Below are 22491 nucleotides of genomic sequence, written 5' to 3'. Positions count from 1 at the left end.
CCACGTTTCTATCCCTGTATCCCCAATGAGGAATTTTTGCAATTGAACTGGGTAACCGAGCTCAGCTACACCCTGTTGTTCCCGTCGCTTCGGTGTGATGAGGGGATACGGGATACCATTGTGAGAGGAAGACGATTGCTATAAAAGCCGGGTAGTTGGTGAGTTTCCAAGATATAGAGTCCATCATACCATATCCCGAAGCTAGTATATAGAATTATTTAGCTCACGTATCTAACTATAGTGTCTATCGTTATTCCGCAATGCGGGAGAACGCCCTGGTGCATAGAGACAACGGCGTGACGACGCTCCCAGAGCAGCAATTCATGGTCATTACATGGTCATTACGGCATTGTTTAAGCTTCAATTCTCTCGTAATAGTCATTAGCTTGAGTTGTACAGGAAGCGGCATTCTTCCCCTAAGCGTATTTGGCGATGGACTTGATTATGCAGCACTCTCGTAGATACAAGAGGTCAACAACAGAGGTTTCCAAAAGCGGGATGATCTTGTCCATTGAGTTATTTGAAGGGCTCGGAGGCTCCCTTATCAGTATAACGGGAGAAATGAGGATAGAAAGTAGTCAATTTAGCCCCCCAAAATAGTGACTAAGAATGATGATAGAGTAGACTCGCTCCGAGAGACCCATTGGCGGTTACTGAAAGGTTTCTCTTCAAATACGACTAAGAATCACAATTACCAGGCCGGCATTGAACTCCTCAATTTTCTTTAGACTCAATTAGAGGGTGACTAAGTTGGGGCGAATATTTTCGTACTGTCGGTTTATACCGATAATGATTAAAATGAGGGCAGGCATGAATAAAGATGTCTCATCCAGAACTCGAGATGGTTATTCAGTTTTCAATATCATTGTGGATCGCAATTCGATACATGATGTCCTCAACTCTCTTGTCGGTGTTATTACCATGTCTCCATATCCTACGTCCCCAATCCCTATGGTTTCCCGATCCCTATGTTTTCCCGATCCCTATGTTGGGATCCTTATATCCCCACAGCCCATATCCTCAGTCTCTCTACCCCTAGCTCCTCTGCCCCAATTCCCCTTTCCCCAACCCATACGCTCCTCCAGCCCGTTACCCAAACCCCAATGACCCCATTCATAGTTATTACGGTGCCTGTGGCCCTCATAATTACCATGAGAACGATTTCTACAAGATGCCCCCTCCCCCGGTATTTGGGTCATCACGACGCCCAGCTTCAAAACCTCGGCGGAAGACTAGTTTGAGCTATCAGCGCGAAGAATGTGAGGCACATATCCTTTCAATCACGTCTTCGTCGTTAAGGCCAGTCGGCAAGAAATATGCTCATACTCGAGTACTTTGTCCCCCAATGTAGTCAATAATGCGCGGTGCAGAGAAATAAAATGAGAACTAAGATTTGACATAAAACACCTGGAATTGTTAGACTCCTAAATGGCGAAGTCGGGCCCAGCCTTTGTGAATGTACTGTTGCTTCGCACTCCGTCAGAATACGTGGTGCTTGAGGGATCACATCCATGGACTCGTCTGAATAACAAAGGCAATTTGCACCGCCTAGTTATGAAACCATGGCCAATGGGAGGAAGCAGAAGGCATTTCATCTCCGTGCTGCCACTTTCTAACATTGGCAGATATGGGGATGCAACATGTTGCCAACATTTCTCAAGATTTCTCATCATTGAAAGCATTGGTACAAGAGACAAAATCAGGCTGCTGAAAAGATCCAAGCCCGATAGAACAACTCTCGTTGAGGATTTTTCCAGTTTTGAGGCATGCAGTAAAGATGGGAAAATATACACATCGGTTGGTCGACCTTTACCGACATGGCATGGCATGTACGAGTACGAGGTGCAGCAGATTCAGTTTAGACCACATTACACAGACCTCGCCGAATCCATGAAAAGATGAACAGCACGAGCAATTTAGGGAGTCAAAACGAATGTAAAATTGGAATAAACCTTGAATGGAGAGAGGAATTTATACTCTTCATCAGGACAACTAATTGTAACACATTGACAGCGTGGACCTTTTCTCCCTCCCAAGAGAAATTTCGGAATGATTACAGCCATGGTAATATTTTGCAGGAGTCCCTAACAGAAAGTATCAAACCTTTCTTTAGACAGTGCAAACTACATCCTTATTACCATTGCTCTTCGTGTCCTAATTTTGTATTAGTCTCTTGCCCTTCTGAAGTAGACACAAAATCCAGAGAAACTTACCACAATCTGGTTGCCGCCACAGCAAAGAGGCCGAGAACGTGTACCGGAACAGGTCACGCCTTGAAGATTCGCTAAACCCTATATTAGTAGATGTTTCGGGTAATCACTCAGAAGTGCCTTACATTGACAGTTCGACCCAACGCCCCTGATGAAAAATATGTTCAGGTTGGTTGCAGTAGCACAGCACCAGTTGTGGGTAGGGCCGCCCACGGGGCATGCTGCTCTCTTTTCAAGGTCCTCTTCAACTGGGGTAGCAATGGCTAGGCCAGCAAGAGTAAAAGCGGCAAGGATATTCTTCATAAGCATTTTGAAGTGTCGGATATAGTGAACTTATCGTGTAGATTGAAGATAGGAAGAGAGATAGGAAGTATGGGTTGATTTAGAGGGACATCAGAGGAATTTTCAACCTTTAAATAGATAACTGCGTACTCGTTACGAGCCACCCAAACCCGATCTACTTGTATGCAAATGAACAATTTAGTGTAACCGATGCGTCTAGATCATATAGATGAGATCGATGACACAGGGTGAAGTAAGACGAACCGTTACTATTGATTCTGTAGAACTTCGTACAACAGGTGGCGAAGTAACTAGGCAGGATTTTCCGGAGATATATGACTTGCTTGGCCGTACTAACCTTGGAAACCTCGACGCTCTATTCTTAAATTCAATTCGTTCCAAACTAGAACAACCAAAATGGGATGACAGTTGAGTGAACACCAAAATCTCGCGTATGTCTACACATTCGAAGCCAAATAAATAAAAATAAAAACGGAAAAATTTCTGAAGATCATCCGTGATATGCCACTGGTCCAGTAGCTCATCGCCTTAAGAAGTGGAGCTTTGAATGCGACCCAAAACTAAGACTTGATCATGTTGCAGGTTAAAACGGCAGCTTATCATAATAGGTAACTAGTTATAATTGAATTGTCCCAATTCAGCATTTTCCGATCCCATTTGGAAAGATTTGGCCAAAAATAGAAGAGAGGCGGGTTTCAAGGTAATATCCGTTTCCGGGGTTTGGCGGTCTAGACGAAGATAAGATCTATGGTAGACCGCCAAGCCAACCCCGCTTGTTCGTGAATGGACGGGTGAAACCGACGGAGTTTGGCATCAGTAGAACCAGAAAGACCACATGATCTGGTCGTGTTCCGGTACGAGCCGAACAACAGCTATTCACATCAGAAGAAATGACGGTACAATGCTGGCCGAAATTTGAGAAAGCTTGCATTTCCCATGGCAACGGGGTGTAAGGAAACCTTAACCTTTAAATTGAACACTCGTTTGTAGCAAAATTTGCACTCGAATTTATCGAAGATAATAATGACTGCCCCGTTGAATGAGCAGAGATGTATACGTAGATTGACCCTCTTGTTGAAGCTAGACAAGTCTGTACTTAAAGAACCAGTACCTCTGGGAATCATTTCTCGTGTTCTTCAATCTAAGAGTCAAGTTTGCATCATCAGTCTAAATGGAATTGACATCTACAAACCTACAGAAGCTGTATGTGTTCAAAGGTAAAAACCGGTTTTTTTTTTTTTTCAACAGTACATTGAATATCCAAGATATTTGATTGTCTATTGCTTAATATTACTAAAAATACTTCATTATGGACGGAACAAAGAACCTTTGCATTCGACGTCAAGGCTCTGATACATACCTATACGGCGACTGTAGGTAAAATGACGACCCGTGGGCCTACGGCCAAGCGAAATGCGCCTAGGCGACTACATTGGAAATGAGCACGGTAGGGTATCATCTGAGTAACTATTGAAACCCCCAGATTGACGTTAGACCAGGTTTTCTTTTAGAAAAATAAGGGGCAGGAATTAACCTAGAGAGCTCGCCGGATAATCTTTAGTCTTGAAGGCCCAAATCGCCGTGCTACGCGCCGAGCTCGAAGGAGATTTTCCCAGTAGCTACACGGGAAGGGATGTGAATCTAGACGAACACATCTACAACGATTTCGGTGAGCCAAAGTATCAGTCAGTATTCTGCTTTTTCCACAGGTTGCTTTTGTTATGGTGAATGCTAGCAGATGTAGCAACTGAGGCTCGAACACGTGGCAGGAAAATGATACTCCAAATGCCTCTCACTGTATTCAGTTCTTCATTATTAAGTTTGCTCATATTTTTCATAATGAAATGATTCCTTGCCGTGGAAAACTTCAGATATACGTAGGCTTAGCCTGTATGAAGCTAGAATACACAGAAAGTCCTCATTGATACATACTAAACAAGTAGCACCCATTAATCTACGACAGATAACGACGTATAAGCTCAAGAGTAGTTGAGGGCCATGGTGCATTGACACACACACACACCAGCTTAAGGCATCATGCAAACTGAAAAGCTCAAGTTGGCCTATACTCCTGGAAACGAGAAAAGTGACCATGGTTTCAGGACCCAAGGTACACAATGAGGTTCGGTTTTAGCATCTGATAACCACGAGGGATTGACGTCAACACATCACTAAGTAGTTCGTATAAGAGTAAGGCTATGACACCTATATTTTCTTGGAGATCATTACCAAATCCCGAATATTATACCATGCCTGACTCCCTTCAACTACAGCAAGATCACCATGACCTCCCGCAGGGCTATCTTACCTTCGAGGCTGCGACTTCGGAGTTGCGAAGGAAGCTGGGTCACAAAGTAAAACACCAGAAAGCCCAATATCATCTTGTCGGTTTTGCTTTCAATTTGCTTGCAGTTGCGCAAGTAATGATCGGAGCCGCCATCACTGCTTTAGGCCCAACTGGAGGTGAACACATGTTAGCCATCACAATTCTGGGGGCTTTCAACACCTCCATCGCCGGAATTCTTGCATTGCTCAAAGGAAGAGGGTTTCCGCATCGATTGAGGAGAAATATGGTTGAACTAGAAAATGTATTGGACTTCATTCAAGAAAGGGGGTCTTGTTGAGATATGGGGAGAGTGAAGTCCTGCATGACGGAGATGCGCTTATACGAGAGGTCTTCCAAAGATACATCACAGCGCAACAGATTATCGAAAGCAACCAGCCGGACACTTATGCCGGTGGAACTACACTTCGTTCCTCCGTGGATCCAGAGAGTGTTGGCTTTTCAAGCCAAACAGCAGCGACGACTGACTTGCACGGAAAGGGACGTCAATTAGACGAAGAAATGGGTAGTAATAGGGATAATCTATAAAAGCCATCAACACACATGTGTAGCATGCAAGGCTGAGCCACCCAACGATGAAAATAGTCATAGTTAAGGGAGACAAATAGTAGGATATTTTCTCGTCTGTATCTCTTCTCTTTCATTTTTTTTTTCGTGTTATGGCCATATAGCTAGGTTTAGTATATGGTCCAAAATATCCTGGAGAACCGCCAAATACTATGAGGAAAGACTGGAGATTTCCTTCCTTTGCTTCTAGCAAATTTTGAACTAGTCATTAATTCAACCTATGTAGAAAGTTATTGATGGCTGAAAGAACCCAAAATCAAGAGAGCCACGGAACTCTAAATTGCGGATCTACACGTCATTTCATACAAACAGCATAGCCAGCCGCGGGTGGATGTCACGGCTGTACCAACAATCTAAACCTTAAATTTCAATCTAGGTTGAAGGTGGGTGGTCGTATTCTGCAAACGGCGGAGCCTATAGGATTTAACAAACATCCGTGCAGATCTATATCCAAGGATACGATAACCTTAATTTTAAAGCCAACCCGATTTTCAACACCGTCGCTCCTTCTCTGACCGAAAAGAGGGGAATATCAGTCATAAATCGCGTCGGCGGTCTCATAGGAATACATACAGTACTTTGGATGAGGTCCCACCAGTAACGCGACTTGCATAAGAAGATAAACCCCGTTGTACAAAGCTTCATGCACAATCAATGAACCATTTGTTTCCATCGGCAAATCTAGGATAATCCCAAAAGGGGATATAGGACCGACTCTCCAATATGCTGGGTATGATGGTATAAATTGTGGATACGAGTTCAGACCCGCATACCCCGCGTCCCGAACAATTAGAGCCTTACGGCAATGAATACCGAAGCTGAAATCTAGACTGCTTCTAAAAGGAACAATCTTGGTTCATTCAGTATGCGCGCATTAATGTGATGCATTATTGCCACTGGCTAGGTCAGTATCTGACTTTCACTGGCAAAAAAGCCCATCAAAGAGGCAGATTCAAAAGTCTAGATGACCATAAGCAGCGATTGCAATACGAAATCTCATCATAGATGCGCCTACGTCGGGATCTCAAACTATCCAAGCTCGTATAACATCATATTCATGTGACCCGACCTGCACGCGGAGCTCCTGGTACATTTACTTGCAGTTGCCCCGGTACTTGCGGTTGCAGTCAGCTCAACCACATAATCCAAGGGACAACCCTTTAGTCTTGCAAAACAGCTTCTTTGAAACAAATTCTATTTCTATATCTTCCTCAGTATGCCGATTCGTGGTTACGGTGTGTGGAAGGCAAAGCCCGTATATTATACCGTTGAACATGAGAATGAGGACAATATCAGCCCTCATTTATCACTATACTTCGACGATAAAGGAGGTAATCTTTCTGGAAAAAAGTTTCGTCCAACCGGTCGGAACAAAGAAATTCGTGGACTTTTCAAAGCCGCAATCAACATCAAGTCTATAGGCAAAGAATCCCAGCTTGCCTACTGGGTAGATCATAACTTCAGCAACCATCCCATCATCAACAGTCTCACCGACCTACCTTCAGGCTTTCAGTCCCTAGAAGAGCCAAAGCAGGGATACGCTGATATGAGACTGGACTACATCCGGAGCAACTTGTTCAATGTCAATACTGGTCGAATTCTACCACATGATGAACCAGGTCTCAACAATGATATGATTGATGTTTTGGAACCTGAAGTCAAACAGGCAATTGATCAGAACGCCAATATTTACTTATTTGGTGCACAGTTTGGGGATCGAAAAGGCATTCATGACGTGCACATGAATCAAGGCAATATTGGGAAGTTTCAACATGATGACGGTGTTTTCCAAGATGGTGGCCTTCTGATCCATTACCCAGACTCTGGTCGATGGGCGGGCGTGTTCATCGGGTTCGCATCACAGTCTGCGCACACAGATGATGACTCCGGACATGCCATAGGATCGGAGACTTGGAATGACTATCTTGGCTCAAAAGGTCGCCGCACAGATCTAATCGAGAATTCTGCGACGATCGACAAGGCGTTGGTTGATTCAAATGATCCCAGAGTCAGACGCAGATCAGTTACTATCACAAATTCGACTGACCACACAATACCTCTGTCTGCATGGAAGATACAAAATTCAGCTGGCCAATTTCAAGCACTGCCGCGTGATGCAGTTTTGGATGCTATGAAAACGCAAACTTTCGACGTTCCAAATTGCCCTCTTTCGAGCATTGGCGATACCATCACACTGGTGAATGACGAAGGACTGAAAGTTGATGGGGTGAGCTATCACTCTCCACAGGGCGGATCGGTTGTTTTTGCTCATTAGGATTGGTATAGCGAAATTTGCTTTATTGTGTCTTTGGCTTTCCCAAAAGTGATATTATCCAAGGTTTAACCAATGCCAAATAAAAAAAAATATCTCTTTCGCTTGAATTGAGAAGTCTATTTCTAGCTTCATTCCAACCAAAAACTGATCCCCTTTCGGAGATAGTGTAACTGGAATTTGAGTAAGCGGACAGAAGACCTGTTCTCTGTAGTTAGAGATCTTGGACCAAGTATTTACGAAGGCCATGTTTTTGTATTGCAGGCGAAGCAAGGTGAATAGGCTAAAACTTTAAAATGTAGATTAGTTACATGGCTAGCACTCGTCGTGGGTTTACGCCGTGTGAGAAACAGACAAGCCGGTGATGTGTCTCTATGGCTTCGTAGTCGCTCCAAGGGTCAAACCTCTAGGCTATTAACTTATTTACTGAAATACAATAGTATGAAATAGCTCTTTTTAACTACTATGTAATCCTCAATCCGATAAGCGCGTGGTAATGCCTCATAATTCGATACTAAGATATTGAAACAATTTTCCTTGATGCCTAAGTGTATAACACAATTTGGAACCATTCTCTGCGGACATGACATTCACTAATTTAAATGTGGTTTCTATGCGATTGTATTATACTATCTATTTACTTTGTATAACGAAATTCCAAAATTCCACCGGTCGCCTCCTGGGGGGAACCATCTAGTGTCTAACCGGGCTGCAGATCGGAGGGGACCCAGCCTATGGCACCCTTCCTCTTGCCCGGTCTTAGGCTCACTCAGCTGATTGTGTACTATGTGAAATACGATGAAAGATCCTTACAGCTAGTAATTTATACAACCAATAAGAACATTGCAGTTCATGTGACCATCAACAGTAGTCTCCTGACAGTCCCGCTGAGTCCAAGTTTGCTACTGTATTCAAATGTATGTACACTCCACTTTGAATGGCTTGACAGCTCTTTGCCGTCATCTACCATCAACATGAACTTCTTCGCACGCGCTCGGACAGGTTTCATGTCCTGGATGCATGAAACACCGCTTCCTTCTACAGAAGCATATCCCAATTTCCAGTCGTGGCACCATTTTGACCCTGTTCAACAGTGGGTCTCTTGGGTCCCTACCCGCTTGAACAATACAAACCCCAGGTCAACCAACACAGAGAATATACAGAATATACCGAAACTAGTACTTCTGACATGGAACATTGATGCAACGTCTTCCCAAACCCAAGCACGCGTTACAGAGATTATCACATTCATCACCGACCTGGATCCTAAAGTCGATGTTGTTTTCCTCCAAGAGGTCTCAAAGACAGCTTTGCGGCAACTCTTAGGGGACGCTCGTGTCCGTGAGTCTTGGCTTTCAAGCGAACGTGATGATACAGCATGGGGCAAGCAGTCCTTTGCGACGGTCACGCTGGTATCCAAAGCACGCTTTGCGTCAAATGCCGAATTTGGTATGAACAATGCCATTCTAGGTCCTATTTGGCGCGTGAAATATCCTAGTCACTTCGATCGAGATGCCTTATGCTGTGATATCTTCGTTCCTTCTCCAACAAAGCCTGAGTCTGAGTCTAAGCCTTCTTCTGCCACACGCATACGGCTTATCAATGTTCATCTGGATTCTCTACCGATTCAGCCATCCTACAGACCCCGGCAAATATCCATTGTCTCCTCGTTCCTCCACGCCGCAGGCTACGGTATAGTAGCCGGTGATTTCAATCCAGTTCTCGAGGAGGACGCTACCCTTATTGAAAACAGTGGCCTGACGGATGTCTGGACATCTCTTCGGTCCAAAGAACTCGGTTATACATGGGGAGTGGATGGAGAGCAACCGTTCCCGCCAAATCGACTCGACAAAGTTGCTGTTTTAGGTCTTACCCCTTCCAGTATCCGAATTTTGCAGCCAGGAGATCTCAGCAACTTAGAGACCAAATCTCAACAGGCTGAGCCATCAGAAGACGTCCCTTGGAGCGATCATCATGCTTTTCTTTGCACTCTCAACTTGCCGGCAAAGTGAGCAATTTTATCTTGTGTCAATTTGGCAGCCGAACTTCTAGTTATAGAACGAAACCAATCTTTAAATCGGTTTAACGGCGGACGGAAGGGGCGAAATCGACATGAATTGAGATAATTTAACTTGAACTGCCATGATAACCAATTTTCTTCCACCTTCATAAGTTACACATGTCAACCTTAACCTCTGTATACCAAATCCAACTTCTGCCGTTCTTTCAAGTCCTATAATCCCTTCAACCATGCTTTGAGTCCTTGGCTCATGTCTCCTTGGAGGCCTCTCAAGTTGATTCTTTGGCCGCTTTGCGCCATCAATTCACGGATAGACATAATGTCAGACATGTCTCCTTTTCTCTTAAAACCGTTCCGACGATTTCGATTGTTCCAAGTGCTGAACTTCAAATTAAGAAGTTCCGGTGCCGAACGAAATGACATTTGCATTTAGGGTCCGAGTTCGATAAGCTGCGCCTGTTCTACCTTGGGCTTCGAAAATGAACAAAAAGAGGTAGAAAGAGCGAGGCCAAAGTAGAGAGAAAACAAATCATGAAACGGTTTACTCTCTTCGAGGATCTTGGTATGTGAAGGCGCTTGTTTAAATACATGTCTGTCCTGACTCCATCTGCTGCACCTGCAACATTATCAGAGCCTTGACTTCTGTTCGTACACCTTGCAAGCAGTCTCCAGTCCAGGCATCCATTCAGCAGAAACACTCAGTCTGTCCTTTATTGGCCGATCTGCCCAATCCTTCGCAATCCGCATCTCGTCCTCCCGCCATCTTTGCACCGCCGACCCAATCCATGTCCCAATAGCCGATGCTGTCTCGGCAACCTCTTCTAGTGGTACCTGATGCCCGGAAGATTCAATACGTTTATGTTTCACCTGTCCACTCAGCACCCCGCCACTCCCTCCGACGCCAGCACCGGTCCGATGCAAGATTTCAGCACAAATCTCAGGTTTTGATATTGGGCTGCTACCACCAAACACATAAAGAACCGACGGCCGAACGTGATCCAGTAACTTCCATGCAATCACAGGCTCGCTGCGGTAGAAAGGCGCAGTTTTCGAAGGAGGGCCAATCACATCAGCCTGGAACAGGGGTTCATGAGAAGGCCCGACGGCGGATCCTTCTTGCCCAAGAGGCCTGTGGCCTCCAAAGTTGGGCCGGACGTACTGCATCACTTCTTGATGCTTAGTGCTTGTTAAGGTGACCGGGCCATCATGGATGACATTTGTGTCGCTGTGTGAGTTCTGCGGGTAGAGGGCTGTCGGAAGACTGCGGTATCCATGTAAAGCCCATCGCTCAAGGACGCGTTCATCCCATCGCTTGTGTGTCTTTCGCGCCGCTTTAATAGCCGCGGACCTGGATGACCAGGTATCACGTCGCTTAAGCGACAGCTTTGATAATAACGGCCCATATCCACTGAACGTATCTGGCACAATTACTGGCTCGACTAAAGCCAAAGACGTGAACAGGCGAGGATGCATGAGAGAAAGGAGGACACTAGGTACAAGTCAGCAACGAAATCCGTAGCTTCGTCATGCGCTCTTACAGTTGACCTGCCCCCATACTATGACCTACGCCGACGATGGGCCGCGGCATTTCATCACGAAATTGGTTAATCATATATAAAAGATCCCGACTGTGATCAAGCCAAGATGCTTCAACGAGTTAGCGATACTGCAAAAGCCAATGAGAGAAGCAGGCATGCTTACGGTCATTGCCCAGTAGTTCCTCGTTCACCACACCGCTAGCGCCGAGATTTGCGGCATCTGCAATCCAGATAGATCCAATTCGGATTCCATCTTTGTTACATCTTGCAAGAAGGTCTTCCCATAATGGTTCATAAAGCTCCTTCGAATTAATTAGCCAGTGATACATATTGTTTGCTAAGATAGAGGAGTGGGATCTCTACTTTCGGAAAGCCACCACCAGGCGCCCCAATGATGGTCACGTCCCCAGTTTGAGGATTTGGGTTTTCAATGGGGACATACTTCTTCACCGCCAGCTTCAAGCAAGAAGCTTGTGAGACGGTTGCTCGAGGGTATTCGCGGATGTATTGTCCATCAACGATATGTTCCGTCACGGTAAAAGGGAAGTTTGATGTGCTGGCCATGTTTGCTGTAACAATGAAACGTCTCATGGGCGCGTGAGGTTGACTATGATCATATACAGAATAGAACGAGCTACATCAGCCCTGTCCGAAGAAACGAGTTTGCTCCGACTTCTTTTTCACCGCTAGAAAGTGGACCGAACTAAGGGGTGTGATTATCCAAACTTTACTGAAAGGGTCAATAGATACATGCAGCCTGGAAGGTTCCTATACAAATTGTCCAATGAGCATGTTACAAATACGAATGTTAAAAAAGCAAGGGGGAATCCGTACAATTTACGCTATGTAAATATTCCCGGAAGACTGGGATACGTCAAAGTGGAATCTGTAGACCAATCTACATTCAATAGTCTTGCTTGGCGCCTACATGGGATCTCCGCTGATGCAGATCATATCAATAGATCCGAAACATTCTCGATTCCGGGGACGATCATATCCCAATTTGGTAGTCGATCTCTGGTTCAATCTCTATTCTCCACAGCCAAGTGGATTCAGCTGAGACACTAGTTTAGTGTCGACTTTTCGCGAACGATCTGCGAAAAATTCGGATTCCATCTCCGGATGATCGGGAAAATATCAGAAAGACAAGTCTCGTATAGATACGTAATTCCTTTGTTCACACATTAGGATAGATATGGCAACCTATCTCCAGAAGTACCCAGTGGTTTAAATGGTAGATACCGATCCATCATTTATTCCAATGGATAAAAGGAAAAGCCGCATGGGGCCAAGCAAGCTCCATTCCATGTCTATAGGATAAGTAGCGAACCCTAAAATGCATTTTTTAGTCATCAGCTTTGCCGTTCAAATTATTTTTTTTCGATGTGACTGATACCCACGGTGATACTATATAAGCAAAAGCTAGTGTTTATCCAATTCAGGATACCATACGAACAAAATTCTATAAAAGAATGGGATAATCCTCCGTCAGGGTACAATACACGTGATTTGACCTCCTGGTGAAGATCATACCTTGATACCCACCCTCCTCTTTGCGTCTGCTTCCCTACAAATTCCAGAAAATGTCTTTTCTCGATTTGGATTGTGCGTATAACGAGGATTCACAATGGCAGAGGACTCAATGCATCGTCAGGCAAGATGTGCATACTTACTGTCAAGAGCGAAATTGGAAACCGTCCACTTTCTTTCAAACAGTCTGGGCAATTGTCCTCAATAAATACACCGCATCTCATGGAGTGACGTTTGCCATCCACAGTAATGAGATTAATGGTGGATCCCCAACGATATGCGACGTCTCAATTGAGCCAGAAACGTCTATTGTCGACCTCCTAGCGGGTCATTTGACGTCGACCACGTTCACTACGACCATGCCCAGGCAGTTCGCCTGTAATACTGGCGTTGTTATCGACAGGCAAGATGGCGAAAGCATTGAATCTCTTCCTCCACTGCAGGTTCTTCTACTTGCAAGCACGACATCCTCCGAATTGTGGCTGTCATGCTCATCGGACATTTCCTCGTCATATGCAGACAACCTCCTTTCGACCATCGAACAGATAATCGAGGAAATTTTACAACACCCGCATCGAGCAGTCAAAGACCTAAGTCTTTTCAGCATTCGCAACAGTCGTCAAGTCCTCGAATGGAACCGTCGCATCATGCCCAACAATATGGCCTCGACGGTTGACCTGATCCGACAACATGCATCGCAACGGTCAACCCACGAAGCCATTTGTGCCTGGGATGGGTCACTTACGTACGCGGAGCTTGATAGTATGACCACTCAGTTGGCGTACCACCTACGGACTATGGGCATTGGAGAGAATGATAAAGTGCTGCTCGGCTTTGAGAAGTCGATGTATGCAATTGTGGCTTTTCTTTCCATCCTTAAAGCAGGCGCCATTTTTGTTCCTGTCAGCCCCGCTTATCCTGTAGAGCGTATGCAAGCAATCATCGATGTAACTCATCCTCGTCTTGCTCTCACCTCGCCGGAATTCACATCGGTCTTCGAGCGTCACCAAGTGCCAGCCCTATGCCTCAATCAATCTTTCATCGCCAAATTATCAATCAAGGAAGATGAAGACCCTCTGCCTTCATCTGACCCACAACGCGTGGCATACATTCTTTTCACTTCTGGCAGCACTGGTCAGCCCAAAGGCTGTGTCATCGAACATCAAGCGATGGCGACTATGATCAGCCAAGGGCCACCATTTCGCATCTCCCCATCCAGTCGTGTACTACAAGTTGCTCCGATCATCTTTGCTGCATCCTCGGTTGACATGTTCTTGCCTCTGCTTACTGGAGGGACCGTCTGCATCGCCTCGAAACACGATCTGATGAACAACCTGGCAGCTACGATGAAGCAGCTTCGGGTAACCTGGGCCTGTATGACCCCATCCGCTATCACCTCTGTCGATCCATTGGAGCTGTCGGGACTGCAAACTCTGGGCTTGGTCGGCGAACCAGTGAGTGAGGATTTGCTCAATAAGTGGGCGCCTTCTGTGGATCTTCTGTCAGGCTACGGTCTCTCGGAGATTGTGGGTGCTGGATGCATCTCCTCTCTCAGGGTAGATATGCACCCTCGGAACATCGGTCACTCTCCTACAGCACATATCTGGCTGGCGGATCCGACAAACATAACAAGGCTTACCCCGATCGGCGCGATTGGTGAAATGCTGATCGAGGGACCAAATCTTGCCCGTGGGTATCTAGATGACCCGCAGAAAACGACCGATACATTCATTGAGGCACCGGAATGGATTCAAGATTTCTATCCTGGACGGGGTCGACGCGTCCTAAGGACGGGTGATCTGGCTCGATACCATTCCGATGGCTCCATCGTGTATGTCGGCCGCAAAGACACGCAAGTTAAAATTCGTGGGAAACGAGTCGAGCTTGGGGAGGTCGAAAGTATTATTCGCCTTCATCAAGCACCGGGCGACACGGTGATTGTGGAAGCGGCCGCTCCGCTGGACGGGGATGGCACTCCAATGTTAATCGGTTTCATCCACACTTCTGGGTTCTCCGAAGGGGAATTGGCGGATTCCTCATCGCTTATAGGACTACCGAATCAAATTTTTCGGGAGGAGACGTCGCGTCTCGATCTGCTGGTTCGCGCAGCATTACCGGAGTATATGATACCCAGCGTATACATGGTACTCAATCGCATTCCCAAAACTGCCTCTGGGAAAACCGACCGTCGCGCGTTGCGGCTCGAGGTCGCCAGCATGTCTAGGCAACAGATTGAAGCCTACCACGATGTGGGTAATAAACCACGGATTCGACCTCGTACTGATGCGGAAAAGTCTGTACACGGGCTGTTTTCTCAAATCTTGAAGCGTGATCAAGACTCCTTTGGAATTCACGACCAATTCATCCGATTGGGCGGCGATTCTATCAAGGCGATTCGCCTCGTTCAGCTGTGTCGAAAGTTTGGGTTAGCCGTCAATGTTGCTGACATTATGGAATTTGGCACAGTGGCTCAACTCGCCCAGATCGTCAATCGCTTGCCAGAGCCTATCCTTAAAAGTGATAGAAGACAAGTCGAAGTTCCTAGTGCTGCCGTAACGGAGCATTTGATTAACTTCGGTGTTGCTGTTGAAGAAGTGGAAGCAATGAATCCGTGCTCCTCGATGCAGGATGGGATTTTAATGAGCCAGCTGAAAAACCCCCAGCAGTATGCACTGCGGGTTCTGTATGAAGCCCGGCTGTCCAGCACCTCGTCAGAAATAGACCTCGGCCGACTTCAAAAGGCGTGGAAATTACTGGTTCGGAGCCACCCTATGCTGCGGACAATCTTCGTGACCAATTTGACACCTAGTGTATTTGCGGTGCAAGTCCAGTTGAAGAACGGTTCCATACCTCGGATCCATGAAATTAACGACAACTTGAAACCGAGCGATATTCTCGGTCAGCGCCGAGAATGTCAACCCCCGAGCGCGCTGCCTCAATTTGATCTACACCTCACTCCGAGTGGGCGGGTTATCATTGAGCTTGAACTGTCTCATGCAGTTGTTGATGGCATGTCCATGTCGATCATAGTTCGAGATTTGTGTAGGTTTTACGGCGACACAAGTCCCTCTCCCTCGATCTTTAACTTTGCCGATCACGTCGAATACCAACGGAAGATATCTACGGATGATTCTGTGTCCTACTGGAAGCAATACCTCGATTGCATGGGCCCAAGCCAGTTCCCCACAACCAGTGATGGTTCACCAGACATGTCGGAAGAATCCAATCAAACCTCTCAATTCAAGGCTGTGTCTGTGGACTTCGGCCCAGCTGCAGAGTATCGAAAGTTTGCCCAGGAAACCGGGACAACCGTGGCAAACGTCGTCAAGCTAGCATGGTCTCTTGTTTTGCATGTAATGTGCCGCACAGACGATGTATCTTTCGGCTATCTTACCACGAGTCGTGACGCGCCTATTGAAGGTGCGCTAGAAGGCGTTGGGCCTCTGATCAACTTACTGGTGTTTCGGCAGCGGCTTGGTCGTGAATCCACCGTGGCACAAGTCTTGCAATCCATTCAAGCCGATTTCATCTCTAGTCTGCCTCACAAAGCTGTGTCTTTGAGCGATATTCGCCGGGCTCTAGACTTTGCCAGTGATGAGGTCATGTTCAACACCTGCATCAGCCATTTCCCCGTCACCGCCCCCGATGAAGCCGATGACTTGCCGATACTACTTCACGAAGTGGAGCGCCAAGATCCCACCGAGTTTGATATTTCCCTCGAGATCATGGAGTCGGAGAATGAAATCCAATCAAGTATCAAGGCGTATACTGGTGTGGTTTCACTAGAGCACATGGAGCGAGTCGCGGCGCTGTTTGAACACTTGATGAAGACCATCCTTGGGAACTCAGGTCGCACAATAGGAGAGCTTGGGGTGGTTCCTGAGAAGGACTGTGCCACAATTGGACATCTGAACAGAAGTATCACACAGCCGCCTATTGAACAATGCGTTCACGATATCATCTTGCAGCAGTGCCAGAACCATCCTACAGCACCGGCTATTTGTGCCTGGGATGGAGACTGGACCTATGGCGATTTAGATCGCTTTTCTTCATCTCTAGCCCAACAGCTACAGTCACAGGGCGTTGTGCCCGAGACTTTCGTGCCAGTGTTGATGGACAAGAGTCGCTGGGTGCCCATTGCCCTACTGGGAATCCTCAAAGCCGGAGGAGCTTTTGTCCTTCTCGATCCCACGCAGCCAATCCAGCGACTCCAAGATATCTGTATTGATCTGAAGCCCAATACCATCTTGGTGTCGCCAGAATACCATTCCACTGCCGCTGCCCTTGTCAGCAGCGTTGTCGTGGTTGGAAACGAGCAGTCGCCTACTCTTGAGGTTTCCGAGTTTGACAAGGTTCCCAAGATAGCAGTACACCCACGAAATGCAGCGTATGCGGTCTTCACTTCCGGATCCACGGGAAAGCCAAAAGGAGTTGCGATTGAGCACCGTTCTCTGTGTACTAGTGCAGTTGCGATGATGGAGCACTTGCCCTTGAACGTCGACACGCGAATGTTTCAATACGCTTCACATGCGTTTGATGTGAGCGTTTTAGATCTCACCGTATGTCTTATGGCTGGAGGTTGCCTATGCATACCATCAGCTGAGGCCAGACAAAATCGCCTGACGGAAAGTCTCAACGAGTTTTCTGTCAGCCTCGTCGCTCTCACTCCAACAGTTACTCGAACTATACAGCCAGAGCGCTTGACGTCCCTCAAAACCTTGAAAGTTAGCGGTGAAGCGCTATCGTCCTTTGATATTCAACGGTGGAAGAGTGCAGCCCCTCATATTCAGATCGTCAACATGTATGGACCCGCAGAATGTACAATCAACGTCACGGTGCAAGGTCCTATTGGGCCGGCATCCTATCCTTCGAACATTGGGTATCCGATGTCTAGTGCCACCGCATGGGTGGTTGATTCCGAGGACCACAACAGACTGCTTCCCATGGGAGCTGTGGGAGAACTAGTGATACAAGGCCCTGTAGTGGGTCGTGGCTACCTCAACCGCCCTGAGCAGACAGCTGCATCATTTATCCCGCCGCCAATTTGGTTATCACAATTCAAACCGATGGCATCAGATGATGAGAGACTGTACAAGACTGGAGATCTTGTTCAGTACGCTGCAGACGGCTCGATGCATTACAAGGGACGCAAAGACTTCCAGGTCAAGCTCCGCGGGCAACGACTTGAACTAGGTGAAGTTGAAGCGCAACTTCGGTGTGTGTTCCCCGATGCCTCTGACGTAATCGCCGAGGTAGCATCTTTGAACCAAGGCAAAACGACAGCCCTGGTTGCTTTCATCCACCAAGCACGCTGGGGTATTAACTCGGACTCGAGTACGTCTTCGGGAACCGGGGTTGATGAATCCAGCCTCGGCTTACTGCACGCTCCTTGTGAGGCCTTCGATCAGGCAGTCGCGCAGGCGAGAGTTACGCTTGCTGCCGCTCTTCCAAGCTATATGGAGCCCAGCATCTATTTACCGCTCATTCAGATACCCAGATCTCGGAGTGGGAAGGCTGACCGCGGCCAGCTGCGACAGATAGTCAACTCTGGACTCCATGAGCGCTGGACTGGTGATGCCAGCACAGTGACGATTCCTCAGAGGAGGCCAAAAAACGAGATGGAAGTTATTTTGTGCTCTGCTGTTGCTGATGTTCTAGGTCTGTCGGAGGCAGATATCAGTGCAGAGGACAGTTTCTTCCGCCGCGGAGGCGACTCAGTCGCAGCGATGATGTTGGTTGGAAGTTTACGAGAGCAGCGTTGCCATCTCACCGTTGCGGACATATTCGAGCATCCTCGGTTGGACATTCTGGCTACCAAAATGCATCGGGCGATTCCCTCAAGTGTTGTCAAGGTTCCGCTACCTTTCTCTCTCCTTGGAGACGATACATGCTCCCATCAAGCGGTTATTGAACAAGCCATGAAGCAGTGTACCGCTGCACAAGACGAAATCGAGGATATTTACCCCTGCTCACCACTCCAACACGCGTTTTTCCTCTTCAGTAGTACCCGCGAGAAGGGCACTCTGATTGCACGGTTTGCGTACAGTCTACGACCTGAAATAAATCTTGATAGGCTGCAAAAGGCCTGGAGCGAGACCACGAAGGCACACCCGATGTTGCGAACGCGAATCATCCAAGTCGATGGTAAATCCAGCCTGCATCAGGTGGTTCTCCGTCGCACAACAGACATCGAGTACTACGACTCGGATGAGCCAAACTATGTCCCTGACCTGCCAATTGAAGTTGCGCCTGGTAATCCACTACTGAGAATTTCTGTGGTGCGCCGGTCGTCATTCGCACAACAGCAACACCGGCTTGTTATCAGCTTGCAGCACTCCCTATACGACGGATGGTCTCGAGCATTATTCATGCAAGAGCTTGAGCGAGCCTATTCTGGCCTTGACTTGCTTCCTTTACCTGTCTCCTCATTTATCGGACATCTAGACCAGACCAATGAACGAGCCAGGCAATTTTGGACATCAGAGCTAATGGATCTTCGGAGCACAATCTTCCCTCAAATTCCCTCAGCCTACACACCTCATCCAAGTGCCACATTGGTTAGAAATGTCCCTATTCCAAAACTCTCATCTCCCCAGATTACCCTATCAACCAAGATTCGGTGGGCATGGGCCCAGGCCATATCACTCCAGACTAGCAATTCCGAGGTAGCAATGGGCCTTGGAACAGCCGGACGTGGGACACCAGTTGCAGGAATCGAGATGATGGTCGCGCCAACAATGGCCATCTTCCCCTATCGACTTCACATCAACCCAAAACAGAGAGTTATCGACGCTCTCCACGATTCCCAACATCATTATAGCCGAATCTTACCACACGAGCACTACGGCACGCCAAATATCTGTCGCGTTGCGACAGGCCCGACGTCTCCCGCCGCCCTCCAAACGCTTTTGATTGTTCAACCACAAGCGGAACAGGGTCCATCTTCACTGTATCTTGAAGAAGAGATGCTTCCTCAGACGGGGGCCTTCCATGTGCGTGCGCTGACATTGCACTGTCACCTTCAAGAAGCGTCCATCGAGACGGTCGCCTGCTATGACGACAAGGTCATTTCGGAGAAGGAAATGCTTCGAGTACTTTCTATGTTTGATTTGATCTTTGAGCAGGTCTGTCAGGAGCCTAGCATGCTTGTTGAGGAGTTGAAGATAGTTCCAGCTCAGAAGTAATCCAAGCTGTTACTGGGTCTGATTATGTCTACCTGGAATTGGAATAACGATAGAGCGCGTTTATTATGGTAAAATTCGTTGGTGATTACCCGCCTATGGTTAGTAGAAAATGGGCAAAGAGCAGGTGAGAAAAACAGAAGCCGAAGTAGAGCAAAATCAATGCGTGAAACGGCTTTTTAAACGTGACAAAATTGTCAGCCATAATCTCTCAACAGATCAGCCAAAAACCTAGAATATTTCGATCATTGTGAGTAAGTCGCAGGGAGTCTGGTGATCGAACGTACCTGTTGGAGAATGAGATACACTATGTCCAGTGATTGCGGGGCCTCCTTTTATCGATCACTTCCTGTTTCATTTACTGTAGGAAGGAGAGAACTGCTCGTATTGAGATGCACAGAGATGTTGAGGGTTTTGTTTAAAGAAGCGACCGGAGCTCCGCGAGCCCCTGTTTGACACTATCTCGTTTGATACTTAGCTCTAGGGATTTTGTCGCTCACATTTAGCGATTCTTATCATGGAGCCCGACCACTATGAAGTGATGGATTAACTTATAGCAAAGAAAATATTCCTGCTAGTAATAGATTTTGTTTTTACGGGAGAGATCAACGGTCAAAAGCCTCGCTGTATGTAGTGACAACCCTTAGAAATGTTATAGCTGATGGCCCGCAAGATGTTCCACTCCACAAAGAACGGTTTTGTGAATTACTGAGAGGAATAGTTATAACCGCTAGATATAACAAGAGTCTTACTATTCATATAATTCGAAAGTATCTCGGAAGTATGGTTGAAGGTGAGGACAATCAAGGCGCATAAACCGCTAAACGAAACAAATTTGCTGACTTTAGTATAGGAAAACATGGTTCTGCCTTGGTGTCTTAAATATATAGACATAAAGACGCGGGGACATATCCTAAAGAATATCTATTATACTGCTCTTTAATTGATATAGTCTCGGCCGTTCTCGGAGAAGAAGAGCAGTCGAGTTATATCGAGTACTTCTAAGGCTTTAAGAGGTTTTATGAACGTGGGCTTCTAGGGGAACTACCGGCTGAAATTGAGGCGAGTATCCTATAGACGCTAGAAGTGGTCGATATTAGACGTCGAATCAAGCAGCTTAAAGTATCACACAGCGACAAAAGTGTTATAGTTGCCGAGAAGCTAAACTATAGAAAAACCTTGATTCGTCTCCGCCTTGTAGGACTAAAGGAATACTAGAACTGCTAGGTACGAGAGAAACGAGACTAAAGAATCCTTAATAGGGGCAAGGCAGAGCTAGTAATAAGTGACAACGACGTTTCCACACGGGCTCAATCCTTACTTATGCCCGAACTTACCCACATTTCAGCTCTTATGTCTTCTGATAGGGAGCTCTCGTTTAATAAAATGCTTCTTTTCGTGGACGACCTAAAAACTTATTGTGAACGCGATATCGGCGTGGCTTATCTACCACGGGAAAGCCCTATCTAAGATCGCTGCCCCGCTAGAGATTGTCTCGAAGAAATCAGATAGTGAGTGGCCCTAAAACATAATTCTGAAATATATGCTGATTTTCCTAGTATAAAAAAGTCTAATAGAAGTGCTTATATTTATAACTGTTTTCGACGTGAGATAGCTCTAGATCTTAAAATCTTAGAATATAAGCTAAAATTCTGTTACGAGTGTATAGAATAGTTTAAATTAAGCTAATAGCGAGCTTATTGCTCTTCTTATATTTAGTCATAGAGGATATAGCATTGTGAAGTGATTGTATACCGAAATATAGTGATCCGGCCTAGATACTGCCCCTTTTGCTTATAGAATATAGACCTCGAAGTAGAAGACCGACTATATTAATAGTCGAAAAGTGGCAATCTAAAGCAACACATTGAAGAAAAGTATATGCCTAGAAACTAGGGGCCTAGAGCGGAGCTAATTTGTGGATGTGGCTAAGCTTTTGCCGATAAGCGTGGCCTTCGACATTATTTATATAATATCTATAAGCTAAACAAAGCTATTTAGTTAAATCCAAAGCTCCCGAGAAAGAGAAAGCGACTCTATAAGGCAGAAGCGCAAGATTCTTCTATAGAGCGGGACGACTAGCTTCCGAAGAAACTTCGCTTTTACCGCTACCTACCTCCGCGTCTTAAACATAAGTATTAACTGCGAGAAAACATAGCTATGCCCGTTCCTATATTACACTCGTTTATCGAGGAACATCCGGAGCAATTCTTCTATTCAAGTTCTAGTGACGAGTCAAATAAAAGCAGCAGAAGCAGCCTAGTTGCTTCTTACTTTTCTCGTTTAAGTTCACTATGCAGTTCGGATCTAACAACTCCCGGATTTAAGGAATTTATTGATCCTCGAATCCTCGAGCCTTATACGATCGATAGGAACTAGGGAACTCAACCTTATGATTAAGCTTCTATGCAACTAAACCCTCTGTATATATATAACATCAAAAACAAGCTATCTAGGGATATAACACGCCTATAGCCCCTCGGCCAAAGTTATGCCGTTTAACCCAATCCTTATTCTAAGATCAGT

The 22491-nt window shown here is 46.3% G+C and overlaps 5 protein-coding genes across 5 annotated transcripts; 3 read left to right on the top strand and 2 right to left on the bottom strand.

Moving 5' to 3' along the window:
• Positions 1-2109: 2109 nt before the first annotated feature.
• N7446_000280 (uncharacterized protein) lies at positions 2110-2519 on the bottom strand (the record flags this gene model as incomplete). Its single annotated transcript, XM_058509047.1, has 3 exons — positions 2110-2154; positions 2214-2284; positions 2336-2519. 3 exons carry the CDS (start codon positions 2517-2519, stop codon positions 2110-2112), a joined length of 300 nt encoding a protein of 99 aa, XP_058378026.1.
• Positions 2520-6640: 4121 nt separating this feature from the next.
• N7446_000279 (uncharacterized protein) lies at positions 6641-7699 on the top strand (the record flags this gene model as incomplete). Its single annotated transcript, XM_058509046.1, has 1 exon — positions 6641-7699. One exon carries the CDS (start codon positions 6641-6643, stop codon positions 7697-7699), a length of 1059 nt encoding a protein of 352 aa, XP_058378025.1.
• A 971-nt stretch (positions 7700-8670) lies between these two features.
• Positions 8671-9708, top strand: N7446_000278 (endonuclease/exonuclease/phosphatase family protein; the record flags this gene model as incomplete). Its single annotated transcript, XM_058509045.1, has 1 exon — positions 8671-9708. One exon carries the CDS (start codon positions 8671-8673, stop codon positions 9706-9708), a length of 1038 nt encoding a protein of 345 aa, XP_058378024.1.
• A 635-nt stretch (positions 9709-10343) lies between these two features.
• N7446_000277 (alpha/beta hydrolase) lies at positions 10344-11818 on the bottom strand (the record flags this gene model as incomplete). Its single annotated transcript, XM_058509044.1, has 4 exons — positions 10344-11205; positions 11255-11363; positions 11418-11556; positions 11618-11818. The coding sequence occupies 4 exons, from the start codon at positions 11816-11818 to the stop codon at positions 10344-10346; spliced, it is 1311 nt and encodes a 436-aa protein (XP_058378023.1).
• Positions 11819-12837: 1019 nt separating this feature from the next.
• N7446_000276 (uncharacterized protein) lies at positions 12838-19968 on the top strand (the record flags this gene model as incomplete). The annotated part of the gene is made up of 1 exon (XM_058509043.1): positions 12838-19968. The coding sequence occupies one exon, from the start codon at positions 12838-12840 to the stop codon at positions 19966-19968; it is 7131 nt and encodes a 2376-aa protein (XP_058378022.1).
• Between the last annotated feature and the right edge of the window lie 2523 nt (positions 19969-22491).

This window comes from Penicillium canescens (genome assembly GCF_028828765.1).
Source record: "Penicillium canescens strain IBT 15451 chromosome Unknown utg000001l_segment0_segment0, whole genome shotgun sequence".
In the NCBI taxonomy this organism is placed as follows: domain Eukaryota; kingdom Fungi; phylum Ascomycota; class Eurotiomycetes; order Eurotiales; family Aspergillaceae; genus Penicillium; species Penicillium canescens.
The sequence above is the reverse complement of the archived record's forward strand: the minus strand, read 5'-3'. Positions and strand labels throughout refer to the sequence as shown.